At 36.2% G+C, this 15,037-nt stretch overlaps 1 protein-coding gene across 1 annotated transcript in view; it reads right to left on the bottom strand.

Moving 5' to 3' along the window:
• LOC138334060 (uncharacterized) overlaps positions 1–15,037 on the bottom strand; it is a 47,802-nt gene that overhangs the window by 995 nt on the left and 31,770 nt on the right. The window contains exons 11-19 of the mRNA XM_069282775.1: positions 14,701–14,904; positions 14,335–14,478; positions 13,759–13,868; positions 9,206–9,333; positions 8,468–8,595; positions 8,078–8,210; positions 7,760–7,878; positions 7,099–7,242; positions 366–506 (exon numbers count right to left, since the gene is read on the bottom strand). Coding sequence (XP_069138876.1) covers positions 366–506; positions 7,099–7,242; positions 7,760–7,878; positions 8,078–8,210; positions 8,468–8,595; positions 9,206–9,333; positions 13,759–13,868; positions 14,335–14,478; positions 14,701–14,904 — 1,251 coding nt within the window. The remainder of the gene's footprint in view (positions 1–365; positions 507–7,098; positions 7,243–7,759; positions 7,879–8,077; positions 8,211–8,467; positions 8,596–9,205; positions 9,334–13,758; positions 13,869–14,334; positions 14,479–14,700; positions 14,905–15,037) is intronic.

The following is a 15,037-nucleotide window of genomic DNA, read 5'->3' as shown; positions in this document are numbered from 1 at the left end:
GAATAGAATGATAAAAACATGCTAACATATTCAGAATCCGAGTATGCGTTAGTGGAATGAACAATTTAAGAAATAATACCTGTTCGGCTTTAAACAAATAAATTATCTATCACGAAATTCGTAAAACGTATGTTCAATATGAGGCATTTCCAAAAATATATGTATATTAAAAAATAATCTAGATATCCATCAAAGTTATATAATCAAATTTTATGACCTTATAATTCACAGCAACGCTCGCTACTTCTTTTCGTGAAGAGGGAAATACAAAAGTAGTTTAATTATATCGTATAATTATAAAATCGTGTTTCACCTTTCCTAGAAAGTCTACACTTTTAAAAGCTGAAAACTTGATTTGAGCCTACCTTTATGCCAGTATAATCCGGAGCTATCGTGGTCGAGTGGTGTACCGTCTGTCCATACGAGTGAACCCTCATCCTGTCTGTCATTCAACCCTAACCACACATCAGCTGGGTTACTGAGCCTGTAAATAACATAATATTGTTAACGATGTCACCTAACCATACATCAGCTGGGTTACTGAGCCTGTTAATAACATGATATTGTTAACGATATCACCTAACCACACATCAGCTGGGTTACTGAGCCTGTTAATAACATGATATTGTTAACGATATCACCTAACCACACATCAGCTGGGTTACTGAGCCTGTTAATAACATGATATTGTTAACGATGTCACCTAACCACACATCAGCTGGGTTACTGAGCCTGTTAATAACATGATATTGTTAACGATGTCACCTAACCACACATCAGCTGGGTTACTGAGCCTGTTAATAACATGATATTGTTAACGATATCACCTAACCACTACATCAGTTGGGTTACTAAGCCTGTTAATAACATGATATTGTTAACGATATCACCTAACCACACATCAGCTGGGTTACTGAGCCTGTTAATAACATGATAACGTTAACGATGTCACCTAACCACACATCAGCTGGGTTACTGAGCCTGTTAATAACATGATATTGTTAACGATATCACCTAACCACACATCAGCTGGGTTACTGAGCCTGTTAATAACATAATAACGTTAACGATATCACCTAACCACACATCAGCTGGGTTACTGAGCCTGTTAATAACATAATATTTTAACGATATCACCTACCCACACATCAGCTGGGTTACTGAGCCTGTTAATAACATAATAACGTTAACGATGTCACCTAACCACACATCAGCTGGGTTACTGAGCCTGTTAATAACATAATAACGTTAACGATGTCACCTAACCACACATCAGCTGGGTTACTGAGCCTGTTAATAACATAATATTGTTAACGATGTCACCTAACCACACATCAGCTGGGTTACTGAGCCTGTTAATAACATAATAACGTTAACGATGTCACCTAACCACACATCAGCTGGGTTACTGAGCCTGTTAATAACATAATAACGTTAACGATGTCACCTAACCACACATCAGCTGGGTTACTGAGCCTGTTAATAACATAATAACGTTAACGATGTCACCTAACCACACATCAGCTGGGTTACTGAGCCTGTTAATAACATAATAACGTTAACGATGTCACCTAACCACACATCAGCTGGGTTACTGAGCCTGTTAATAACATAATATTGTTAACGATGTCACCTAACCACACATCAGCTGGGTTACTGAGCCTGTTAATAACATGATATTGTTAACGATATCACCTAACCACTACATCAGCTGGGTTACTGAGCCTGTTAATAACATAATATTGTTAACGATATCACCTAACCACACATCAGCTGGGTTACTGAGCCTGTTAATAACATGATATTGTTAACGATGTCACCTAACCACACATCAGCTGGGTTACTGAGCCTGTTAATAACATAATATTGTTAACGATGTCACCTAACCACACATCAGCTGGGTTACTGAGCCTGTTAATAACATAATAACGTTAACGATGTCACCTAACCACACATCAAGTGGTTACTGAGCCTGTTAATAACATAATAAGTTAACGATGTCACCTAACCACACATCAGCTGGGTTACTGAGCCTGTTAATAACATAATAACGTTAACGATGTCACCTAACCATACATCAGCTGGGTTACTGAGCCTGTTAATAACATAATATTGTTAACGATGTCACCTAACCACACATCAGCTGGGTTACTGAGCCTGTTAATAACATAATAACGTTAACGATGTCACCTAACCATACATCAGCTGGGTTACTGAGCCTGTTAATAACATAATATTGTTAACGATATCACCTAACCACACATCAGCTGGGTTACTGAGCCTGTTAATAACATAATATTAACGTTAACGATGGTCACCTCACACCTGACCCTACATCAGCTGGGTTACTGAGCCTGTTAATAACATAATATTGTTAACGATATCACCTAACCACACATCAGCTGGGTTACTGAGCCTGTTAATAACATAATAACGTTAACGATATCACCTAACCATACATCAGCTGGGTTACTGAGCCTGTTAATAACATAATAACGTTAACGATATCACCTAACCATACATCAGCTGGGTTACTGAGCCTGTTAATAACATAATATTGTTAACGATGTCACCTAACCACACATCAGCTGGGTTACTGAGCCTGTTAATAACATAATATTGTTAACGATATCACCTAACCATACATCAGCTGGGTTACTGAGCCTGTTAATAACATAATAACGTTAACGATATCACCTAACCATACATCAGCTGGGTTACTGAGCCTGTTAATAACATAATAACGTTAACGATATCACCTAACCATACATCAGCTGGGTTACTGAGCCTGTTAATAACATAATATTGTTAACGATATCACCTAACCACACATCAGCTGGGTTACTGAGCCTGTTAATAACATAATAAGTTAACGATGTCACCTAACCACATCAGCTGGGTTACTGAGCCTGTTAATAACATAATATTGTTAACGATATCACCTAACCACACATCAGCTGGGTTACTGAGCCTGTTAATAACATGATAGTTAACGATCACCTAACCAATCAGCTGGGTTACGAGCTGTTAATAACATATAGTTAACGATGTCACCTAACCACACATCAGCTGGGTTACTGAGCCTGTTAATAACATAATAACGTTAACGATGTCACCTAACCATACATCAGCTGGGTTACTGAGCCTGTTAATAACATAATATTGTTAACGATGTCACCTAACCACACATCAGCTGGGTTACTGAGCCTGTTAATAACATAATAACGTTAACGATGTCACCTAACCCTACATCAGCTGGGTTACTGAGCCTGTAAATAACATAATATTGTTAACGATGTCACCTAACCACACATCAGCTGGGTTACTGAGCCTGTTAATAACATAATAATGTTAACGATGTCACCTAACCATACATCAGCTGGGTTACTGAGCCTGTAAATAACATAATATTGTTAACGATATCACCTAACCATACATCAGCTGGGTTACTGAGCCTGTTAATAACATAATAACGTTAACGATGTCACCTAACCATACATCAGCTGGGTTACTGAGCCTGTTAATAACATAATATTGTTAACGATGTCACCTAACCACACATCAGCTGGGTTACTGAGCCTGTAAATAACATAATAACGTTAACGATGTCACCTAACCACACATCAGCTGGGTTACTGAGCCTGTTAATAACATAATAACGTTAACGATGTCACCTAACCACACATCAGCTGGGTTACTGAGCCTGTTAATAACATAATAACGTTAACGATGTCACCTAACCACACATCAGCTGGGTTACTGAGCCTGTTAATAACATAATAACGTTAACGATGTCACCTAACCATACATCAGCTGGGTTACTGAGCCTGTTAATAACATAATATTGTTAACGATATCACCTAACCACACATCAGCTGGGTTACTGAGCCTGTTAATAACATAATAACGTTAACGATGTCACCTAACCACACATCAGCTGGGTTACTGAGCCTGTTAATAACATAATAACGTTAACGATGTCACCTAACCACACATCAGCTGGGTTACTGAGCCTGTTAATAACATAATAACGTTAACGATGTCACCTAACCACATCAGCTGGGTTACTGAGCCTGTTAATAACATGATATTGTTAACGATACACTAACCAACATCAGCTGGGTTACTGAGCCTGTTAATAACATAATAGTTAACGATGTCACCTAACCATACATCAGCTGGGTTACTGAGCCTGTTAATAACATGATATTGTTAACGATATCACCTAACCATACATCAGCTGGGTTACTGAGCCTGTTAATAACATAATTACGTAAACGATGTCACCTAACCCTACATCAGCTGGGTTACTGAGCCTGTTAATAACATAATAACGTTAACGATGTCACCTAACCATACATCAGCTGGGTTACTGAGCCTGTTAATAACATAATATTGTTAACGATATCACCTAACCATACATCAGCTGGGTTACTGAGCCTGTTAATAACATAATATTGTTAACGATATCACCTAACCACACATCAGCTGGGTTACTGAGCCTGTTAATAATATAATATTGTTAACGATGTCACCTAACCATACATCAGCTGGGTTACTGAGCCTGTTAATAACATAATATTGTTAACGATGTCACCTAACCACACATCAGCTGGGTTACTGAGCCTGTTAATAACATAATAACGTTAACGATGTCACCTAACCATACATCAGCTGGGTTACTGAGCCTGTTAATAACATAATAACGTTAACGATGTCACCTAACCACACATCAGCTGGGTTACTGAGCCTGTTAATAACATAATAACGTTAACGATGTCACCTAACCACACATCAGCTGGGTTACTGAGCCTGTTAATAACATAATAACGTTAACGATGTCACCTAACCACACATCAGCTGGGTTACTGAGCCTGTTAATAACATAATAACGTTAACGATGTCACCTAACCACACATCAGCTGGGTTACTGAGCCTGTTAATAACATAATAACGTTAACGATGTCACCTAACCACACATCAGCTGGGTTACTGAGCCTGTTAATAACATAATAACGTTAACGATGTCACCTAACCCTACATCAGCTGGGTTACTGAGCCTGTCAATAACATGATATTGTTAACGATGTCACCTAACCATACATCAGCTGGGTTACTGAGCCTGTTAATAACATAATAATGTTAACGATGTCACCTAACCCTACATCAGCTGGGTTACTGAGCCTGTAAATAACATAATATTGTTAACGATGTCACCTAACCACACATCAGCTGGGTTACTGAGCCTGTCAATAACATGATATTGTTAACGATATCACCTAACCACACATCAGCTGGGTTACTGAGCCTGTAAATAACATGATATTGTTAACGATGTCACCTAACCACTACATCAGCTGGGTTACTGAGCCTGTCAATAACATGATATTGTTAACGATATCACCTAACCACACATCAGCTGGGTTACTGAGCCTGTTAATAACATAATAACGTTAACGATGTCACCTAACCACACATCAGCTGGGTTACTGAGCCTGTTAATAACATATAATTAACATCATCACCTAACCACACATCAGTGGGTTACTGAGCCTGTTAATAACATAATAACGTTACCTGTCACCTAACCACACATCAGCTGGGTTACTGAGCCTGTAAATAACATGATATTGTTAACGATGTCACCTAACCTACACATCAGCTGGGTTACTGAGCCTGTTAATAACATGATATTTAACGATGTCACCCTACCATACATCAGCTGGGTTACTGAGCTGTTTAATAACATAATAACGTTAACGATGTCACCTAACCACACATCAGCTGGGTTACTGAGCCTGTTAATAACATAATAACGTTAACGATGTCACCTAACCACACATCAGCTGGGTTACTGAGCCTGTTAATAACATAATATTGTTAACCATATCACCTAACCATACATCAGCTGGGTTACTGAGCCTGTTAATAACATAATATTGTTAACGATATCACCTAACCACACATCAGCTGGGTTACTGAGCCTGTTAATAACATAATAACGTTAACGATGTCACCTAACCATACATCAGCTGGGTTACTGAGCCTGTAAATAACATAATATTGTTAACGATGTCACCTAACCACACATCAGCTGGGTTACTGAGCCTGTTAATAACATAATATTGTTAACGATGTCCACATAACAACCTACCACACATCAGCTGGGTTACTAGAGCCTGTTAATAACTCATGAATAACGTTAACGATGTCACCTAACCATACATCAGCTGGGTTACTGAGCCTGTTAATAACATGATATTGTTAACGATATCACCTAACCACACATCAGTTGGGTTACTAAGCCTGTTAATAACATGATATTGTTAACGATATCACCTAACCACACATCAGCTGGGTTACTGAGCCTGTAAATAACATGATATTGTTAACGATATCACCTAACCACACATCAGCTGGGTTACTGAGCCTGTAAATAACATGATATTGTTAACGATATCACCTAACCACACATCAGCTGGGTTACTGAGCCTGTTAATAACATAATATTGTTAACGATGTCACCTAACCACACATCAGCTGGGTTACTGAGCCTGTTAATAACATGATATTGTTAACGATGTCACCGATAACCACACACATCAGCTGGGTTACTGAGCCTGTTAATAACATAATAACGTTAACGATGTCACCTAACCACACATCAGCTGGGTTACTGAGCCTGTTAATAACATAATAACGTTAACGATGTCAACCCACACATCAGCTGGGTTACTGAGCCTGTTAATAACATGAATTGAGACCGATGAACACCTGTTCAGAGGTTGACATTGTCACCTAACCTACAAATCCGGTAACCTGGCTATAAATAGAAACAGGGAATTCCCTGTCTCTTCCACATTTTTGACCTATCAAAATAGATCATTGCCTATCATCGGGCAATAGCCAAATCCAACATGGCAGACAACAGTGAGGTAGGATTAGGTAAGATGTTTTTACACATTTTAAATGTAGTAATATGTTCGAAAATATGTTATGTAAAGATATGAAAATATGTTATATTGTGAAGAAGTACAGCAGAAGTACTAAAAGTACCTACTGTTACACAAAGTCAATATTTGTATAAAATCAACCTACCAGGGCTACTTTCCTGTAAATCACAAAGACCACAGGTACGTGCACATCCGATTTGCCCTGCCTTTATATGGAGGTTAAGATCACAATATGTCGAGTCTGCGGCCAAAGAGGCAGTGCAATCATCGAGGATATCGAAACAGTTTCCTGAAATAGAAAGAATTCTCTAGGACTATAATACAATGCCATGTATGTTGCTTACTCTATCATTAACGTATTATGTTGAGATATATCATATTTGTGTTTCGTGGGATTTTTTTTAATATCTTTTCACACTTAGTTGACGTTGACATACGATCAGAACAACTTGTGAACTAATTAATCAGTATAACATTTGATTCACAAAAAAGGGTTCCACATTGACGTTTAAATGTCTTCCAGTACTGTCTTCATAATTTTTTATTCAATAATAATTCATAATTGCTGCAAAGTAATTATAACATACAGATTAATACGTTATATGATTTGCATTCACTTGTCGCTACGCATAATTTTGATTTATCAAAGATAAAAAAGCATGAAAATAAAATTCGTACCGAATCTTGGAATTGCACTCATTTAACCTCACTCACCCATTTCTCTATCCGCCAAAACAATTTAAAATGAAAACACAAAATACAGTACATAGAGAACAGAAAACGAAGATGTTGATTTGATAGCCTACCGACACCACAGACGTCACAGTAGTCCCGTCTGCAGTCTTCAGCCTGGGTATAACACCATGGTCTAGTCCCAAGCCCTGGACTCCTGCATTTGTTACTGTCCAGCCCAGCAAAACGGTCACTGGAAATTGTAAACATATACACTAAGATGGACGAGTACTAAAGTCTTAACGATAGAATGGACATTTTGAAATGAAATATAAAAACAAGCAATGAATAAAAGAGAAACAGTATAAACGGGAATTTGAAAGAGAGATTAGCCTTGACCTTTCCATTAAGTTACAAACAAGATCTTAAGAGGTATTTATATAACGTATTACCTTTCCTGGAATTCATGATGACGACAGTTGGTGACATCACGCCAGGGGAGACAACTACGGAGATCGTGTGTGAAATTAACATTTCCTCGGTATGTCCAGCCCTTGTCACTAGGAAGGTAGCACAGTTGATCCTCTATCGGTACAGAGGGATAATGATATACTTGCTGTGTTATTAGTTACATGTTAGCCGTGTTCATGTAGACAAAGCTTTTGCTTATTTATACTATCGTCTAATTACAAGCTATTATCAAATCAATGTTGTCGACATTTCCTATATATCAAACTCACAAAGTAATAGTTAGATCTTATAACAGACCTAAAGCTTATCATTCGATATATATCGTATGACATTTTATTTTTAAATGATAATTCCTCTTCCTTTCCGTTTACCTTTTGGAGCCAGGGATATACTAGCCCGGAAACGACGACTCCCGTCCGCGAGATTCTTTGAACGTAAGATCACAGTCATGATATTTGTCTGGGATTCAACTGAATGTCTGAAACCGCTACCGCAGTACCTTAAAGTCGAAAATAACAAATATTTAATCATTTGTCAAAAGTTATAAGCTTGTGCTCAAATATTAGCTTCAAAATGCAGTTATATGTGCATGTATGAGAGTTTGTATAAAAATATTTTAAACTAATTACTTCTATTTTGGTAACATAGTGAATGATATTTTGATAGGAAAAGCATTCTTCGTCATGACATATGTTAAATGACATTTTACTACCTATGTCCAACTTATGGAAATAGGATATCAACCGAGTTTCAAATGGCATCGGCAATAAAATCACTTCTATAGTTAGAATGTAAATATTCCATGAGCGATATGGTAAATCGTAAACACACTTTTGTTGTTAAACGTCGACAATCTTATCTGTGAAATCTATGGAATGCCATTGCAACAGCAGATTAACCCTTATTTGCGAAATTTAATACTTTGCAAATTTTCAAAACCCAAGGTTTTATATGCCAAACTCTGTCATTTAAAAACGTTTTGAAAGGCCACACAGATGATTTGAGGAATACAAATGAGAGTAAGTGCCCAATGGTAAATGACGAGACTTAACAACTATACAGTACACCCGTGTGACTGTGTTCGCCAAAGTGAATAGTTAAGTACGTACGGTATCCCGGGTTGTCCAGGCAGAAATGAGCGAATCTCTACGGCATCCTGACAAACAGTCGAATCATCAGACGACGTTGGGATTTCAAATTCGGAAAATCGTAGCTGCATTGTAGTGCTAGGAGGACTCTGTAAGACAAACACGCTACGTGTACTCATAGAAAGTATAAATAATACAGTTATTAAGATTATATCAATTTAAGTGCAGTCGGTTGCCTTTGGCTATACTGATGAAATAAATAGCTGTATAATGTTGAATTAATGTTTAGAAATAGATACTTAATATTATAAAGTAAAACTCTTTTTTTTATATTCCACAAATTTTGATTACGTCCTATTAAACATGGCTGTAATGCCATCTATTATTATAGCTTGAGGTATAGTCGGAGCAAAGTCTACTATTATCACTTACTGCTGGTGAATAGCCACCTTTTGCTGTGGAATAGTTTGTGAACTATTCTGCAGGAAAAGGAAATTATTCCAAAGTTGAAGATAAATGTAGAGACTGGTGCACATGGCCTAGCATGTATATTCAGAAATACATCCTCATTTATTAAATCCTCGGAGAAATGGATTAGAGATTAACTCAGATACTTGTCAACGTTGTCGTGACATATTTTCATAATACCGATATATACAAGTTCCATCACTTTATTCCTAAAATATATTTCATTTTTCACAGCTATTGCATCAATAAACAAGAAAAGAATTCACTAAAACAAATCCAGAAGAGAGAATATTAAAATTAAATTTCATGAGACAAATGCTGAATTATCTGCCAAAATGAAATAATAGATGCTTGACATGATTTTTCCATATATCTTATATCCAAATCACTTCATATTTCAAATGGTATCTATCAAACTTAACATCCCAACACCTTTCATGAAGATAATAATTCCGAAGGAACACTTTCAAAAAACACTCTTCTGCCACATGATTTCACTTTTTGTGTGTATATGTACCGGTAGTATCATGATCCAAAATATTGGGGAAAATTTTGCTTTTTCACTAAATTTTGATAAGCTCCCTCTAAGGCCTGTGCTGCATGGGGATTTTTTTGCCCAAATGACTTCAAACTATATCCAAAAATCATCACTACTGTGTTAAATCTGGATACAGAGCTACTAATTTACGGTCCACCTTATTGAACCGTGAAAACTAAAGTGAGTAAATGTTTCAGTATGAGTACCATATAGAACCTGTGCATGGATCTTTCAAAAAATCATACAAATCATGAATCTTGTTCTCCGAGTGGGATAATGAAATGAATCATGAATAGGTTTCAAGTTTGAATAGTTAGGGTTTACCTGGAGCTGTGGAATAGTTAAACAATACCCAGTGTAATAGTGTAATAGTGTAATAGTGGATAGTACCAGAGACATTTTGTGCCATGTTTTAAGTATGAGAAACACATCAAACTGTGAAATAGTCAAGATAATGAATAGTTTTCGGCCCTTACGGGCCTCGAACAATTCATTATCTTGACTATTCCACGGTTTTCGGTGTTTCTCCCTATACTTATTAATACCCAGTGTAATAGTGGATAGTACCAGAGACATTCTGTGCCATGTTTTAAGCATGAGAAACACCCCAAACTGTGAAATAGTCAAGATAATTTCAATTTCATCAATATTTTATTGATATTATGTACATCAATAGGAATGGACATCAGGCTACGCCTATTTAAGTCCTCTCCAGATCATATTTTAAAGTATATATATGAATTCATTCTGCAATTCAGTAATACATATATTTATATATACAAATGAATTAAACTAGTTACAGTATAGTATTGATAATTACTAGTTAAAGGGGGGTAACTCCAATTTTATTTTTAATAGAAAATGTTTCAGAACAAGTTTAGTTATTTGGATTTCATATTCCTAATGATTGTAGTTTTTGGATAGGGATAAGAATCATGCTCATTTATTTACAGACTAACATACATACACACCATGAGATATTAGGCCAAAAAGTCCCTGTGCTTATGCACAATGACCCATCCCCTTGGAATATGTATCAATGGGGACAACCTACGTCACCGGAAGTGATATCGGGCACACAAAAACAATGGAAAAACGCCCGCTTCAAGATGAAAATCGGCTAAAATTATGACATAAAAGCAATGCATCTTCTAAATCTATCGTGCGTCAAAGACAGTGTATTGTTAGAGACTCTGGGAAATTATTAGATATCGTCAAACTAGCTCAGATTATGCAAACACCTCGACACAATATTTTTCGACAGCAGGGATATCGGTCACATTTTAGTCACTAAAACGTTATAAATTGCAAATAAATAAATTTTGCTGCCACTAAACTGTCCCGTTTACTAATATGTGTTATATGACTGTTGAAAGAAAATATTTCATTCATTATATCTGATAGTGGAGAATCATATACGATGTTTAATTAGAAATTATGAAAGTGATATCGGTCACACTTAGAACTTTAGGGGTAACGGTCACATCCAAAGTTACGAAAACTGCAGATAAGACGCCAAAATACTTTTGTTGAATTTATCTGATCTTGGTAGTCGATATTTTAACCCCCTATCAGCAAATGGTAACTATTTTTTTCTGAATACTTTGGTTATTCGTACACTGTATATTGTTTCGTTTTTGTCTGTACATGTATTTGTACACACCCTTTGTTCTTGCATTGTCTTTGCGTGGAACGTTTGCTGAAGCAAAGTAGAACTGAGGCAACCCTTACCAAGCAGACAAACTACATCTCCATGGAGTACCATTGTACTCTTTTGAAGTACGTTTCTGTGTTAAAGTAATTATAATCTAAAAACTTCGCAGTGACAATATACAAGAAACTACATAAAACTTAAAGATGTAAAGGCATCCGATGTAAACAAAAGGAAAAAACACACTGATCTATAAGCTACAGAAATACGTGAATACATGATAGACAGGATCACTGAGGGTTTTTAGCTGTTTAGCTGATAGCGTTAGTACAGTTCACTAATAACTTCTCCACAGATTTAACACACAGTAACGATTGAAAATGTACTTAAAATATATCTTAAAAACAATAGCACAAATGATCATATGCAAACAAATTTATAAAGCAAAACAAATGCGCTTGGTAAGTATACATATAAGGGTTGCAGTGAAAAAGTAATTATATGTATATGAATGCTTTAAAGCATCGTGGTCGTCAAATAATTTCAAGATAGCCAAATATTCATTATTTTGTAATCTTATCTGTCTCAAAAATGAGCATTATTAAATACAATCCTATGTTAAAAATTATTATCAAAATATCTGATATCGAACAAGATATTTGATAATTGTATGTTTACATGGTAACGAGCTTCAAGTTATCGACTACCGCGTTTTCCCATTGGTGCATTATGCACAATAAGAGAGAGAGAGAGATATATGTAGTACTTATAAAATTCCACAAAGGTTCATTAAGTATTAAGCTCACATGTTGAATTTGAACCATAGCAACAAGTCCATCTATTAGAATCAAGAAATATGACTTTCTAAATATGAAATTTAAAAAAGATCCTTTATACTCTCTGTCAAATACATGTAGCGGTATCGAAATAAATCGATTTCGGATTGATTTCGAAATCTGTTATACATAACTGGATTATGAAACCCCTCCAGTACTTTCAGAGAAATAACAGATATAAAAGACGGACGGATGACGAGCAATGAGGGGAAGGCTATTTTTATAGCTTGCCAACCATTTGCTGATGGTGGGTTAGAAAAATCCATTGGAGTTGCAAGAATGCGTAAATAACGACTACATGTACAAAGCTGTAATATTCAGTTTTCGTAACTTTGGATGTGACCGTTACCCCTAAAGTTCTAAGTGTGACCGATATCACTTTCATAATTTCTAATTAAGCACCGTCTATGTTTCTCCACTAGCAGATGTAATGAATGAAATATTTTCTTTCAACAGTCATATATTACATATTAGTAAACGGGACGGTTTTGTGACAGTAAATTTTATTTATTTACAACTCTTAACGTTTTATTGAATAAAATGTGACCGATATCCCTGCTGTCGAAAAATATTGTGTAGAAGTGTTTGCATTATCTGAGCTAGTTTGACGATATTTAATAGCTTCACAGAATCTCTAACAATACACTGTCTTTGACGCACGATAGATTTAGAAGATGCATTGCTTTTATGTCATAATTTCAGCCGATTTTTATCTTGAAGCGGGCGTTTTTTCATTGTTTTTGTGTGTCCGATATCACTTCCGGTGACGTAGGTTGTCCCCATTGTGTATGAGAGTCTGACAACAAATGAGCATTTTGTCTCCAGTTGAATATGAAAAAAAATTGTTAGGAGATTGAATGCAATTTTTTATACAATTGGAGTTAACCAACATTTATGGTTCTAATATGTACATAGTTTGATTATTCAATTAGATAATTATTATAGTATAAAAGATATTCAATATTCGATAAACAGTATTCAGTATCCATCCAGGCCTCGAAAAATTCATTATCTTGACTATTCCACGGTTTTCGGTGTTTCTCCCATACTTATTATGACAAAGTCTTCGTTGTTGTCTTACCTGAATTACCCATGTGCATACGGAGAGCGGCCGGTAGGGGTCAGGAAAGTTGGGTGACATAATTTCCTGGATGGCGTCGGCTTCCGTCAAGTGGATGATGCCGCCGCAATCTGAACATTTCAATTTGTCATCCTTATAAGGCCTTAAATGCCAACGTTCAATATTTGTGTAATATGCTCTCTTATGTACAGTATGCTGTTCATACAATATGAATTTGTGTAGGCATTTAATCAACCATAATGCACTCATGATCAAAGACATATAGAATATTCATCCGCACTAGAAAATTGCAGTTTATTGAATCATATAATACTTCCAATAACAAACGTTTCCTTGACGACCAGGAGACCCCTGGCCTCTCGTCGTCTGAGTCAGGGATCGAACTTTCCTGTTAGATGAAACACGAATACCTTACAAACTACAATACGCGACCATACTTCTAAGAATCCATTTAGTTCTGGATTTGAGATACATGTGATCTAATATTCATTTCCTCCTTTCGGTATACGTGAATAGACTCATTCTTACATGTCTTTTCATTTCAACAAATGACAAGATGTTATATTGAATACTTACATGTCTTCACAGGCCTATAAAGGCATACGCTTAGACGCATTATGTTTTGGCGGCGTCTATAAAGAGGTACTGGTCGATTGATCTGTGGGATCCGTGTACGTCGTTGGTTGGTAAATTCAAAATACTGGGAGAAACTTACTGCACCTGGAACAACGGTCAACAGGGTAATAGAATTGGAAATTATTGGAAATATGTAATATAGAATATGACGTCGAATTCAATTTTGCATTCCAGCAAAGGTTTATGGTTATTTGATGTGGTAAAATCATTATTCTAAAGAAGCATGAAATAATTTGAGAAAAAAAGGATAAAGCTAATTTATCATTATATTACATATGGGTCTACACCATATGTCATACCGAGTACCTTGCACTTTCTGGCAGCCTTTAGCATGTTGTTTCCACAATATAAACGGTTGAGAAATAGGAAGCTCTATAGGGTTATATTTATCCCCGTCTTTTCTGCAGCAGAACTCCAGTTTCGTGTGCCGTGTAAAGTTGCCATCAGGAATAACACCGGCTGTGACAGGAGACCTGGAGTCTGCATACTGTAAGAACCCATTGGTAAACCCTAGGAGAAAATCAAATCTTTTTATCACCTTATGGTCTAAGAAAAACGAATGTATAATATATATTTAAATCAATTGATTAAGGTATGAAGTATTATAATAATTAATAAATTTCCTTTGTATCTTTGTTCTTTA

The sequence above is a fragment of the Argopecten irradians genome, chromosome 10 (assembly GCF_041381155.1).
Source record: "Argopecten irradians isolate NY chromosome 10, Ai_NY, whole genome shotgun sequence".
In the NCBI taxonomy this organism is placed as follows: Eukaryota; Metazoa; Mollusca; class Bivalvia; order Pectinida; family Pectinidae; genus Argopecten; species Argopecten irradians.
This window is presented reverse-complemented; position numbering and strand designations above follow the sequence as displayed.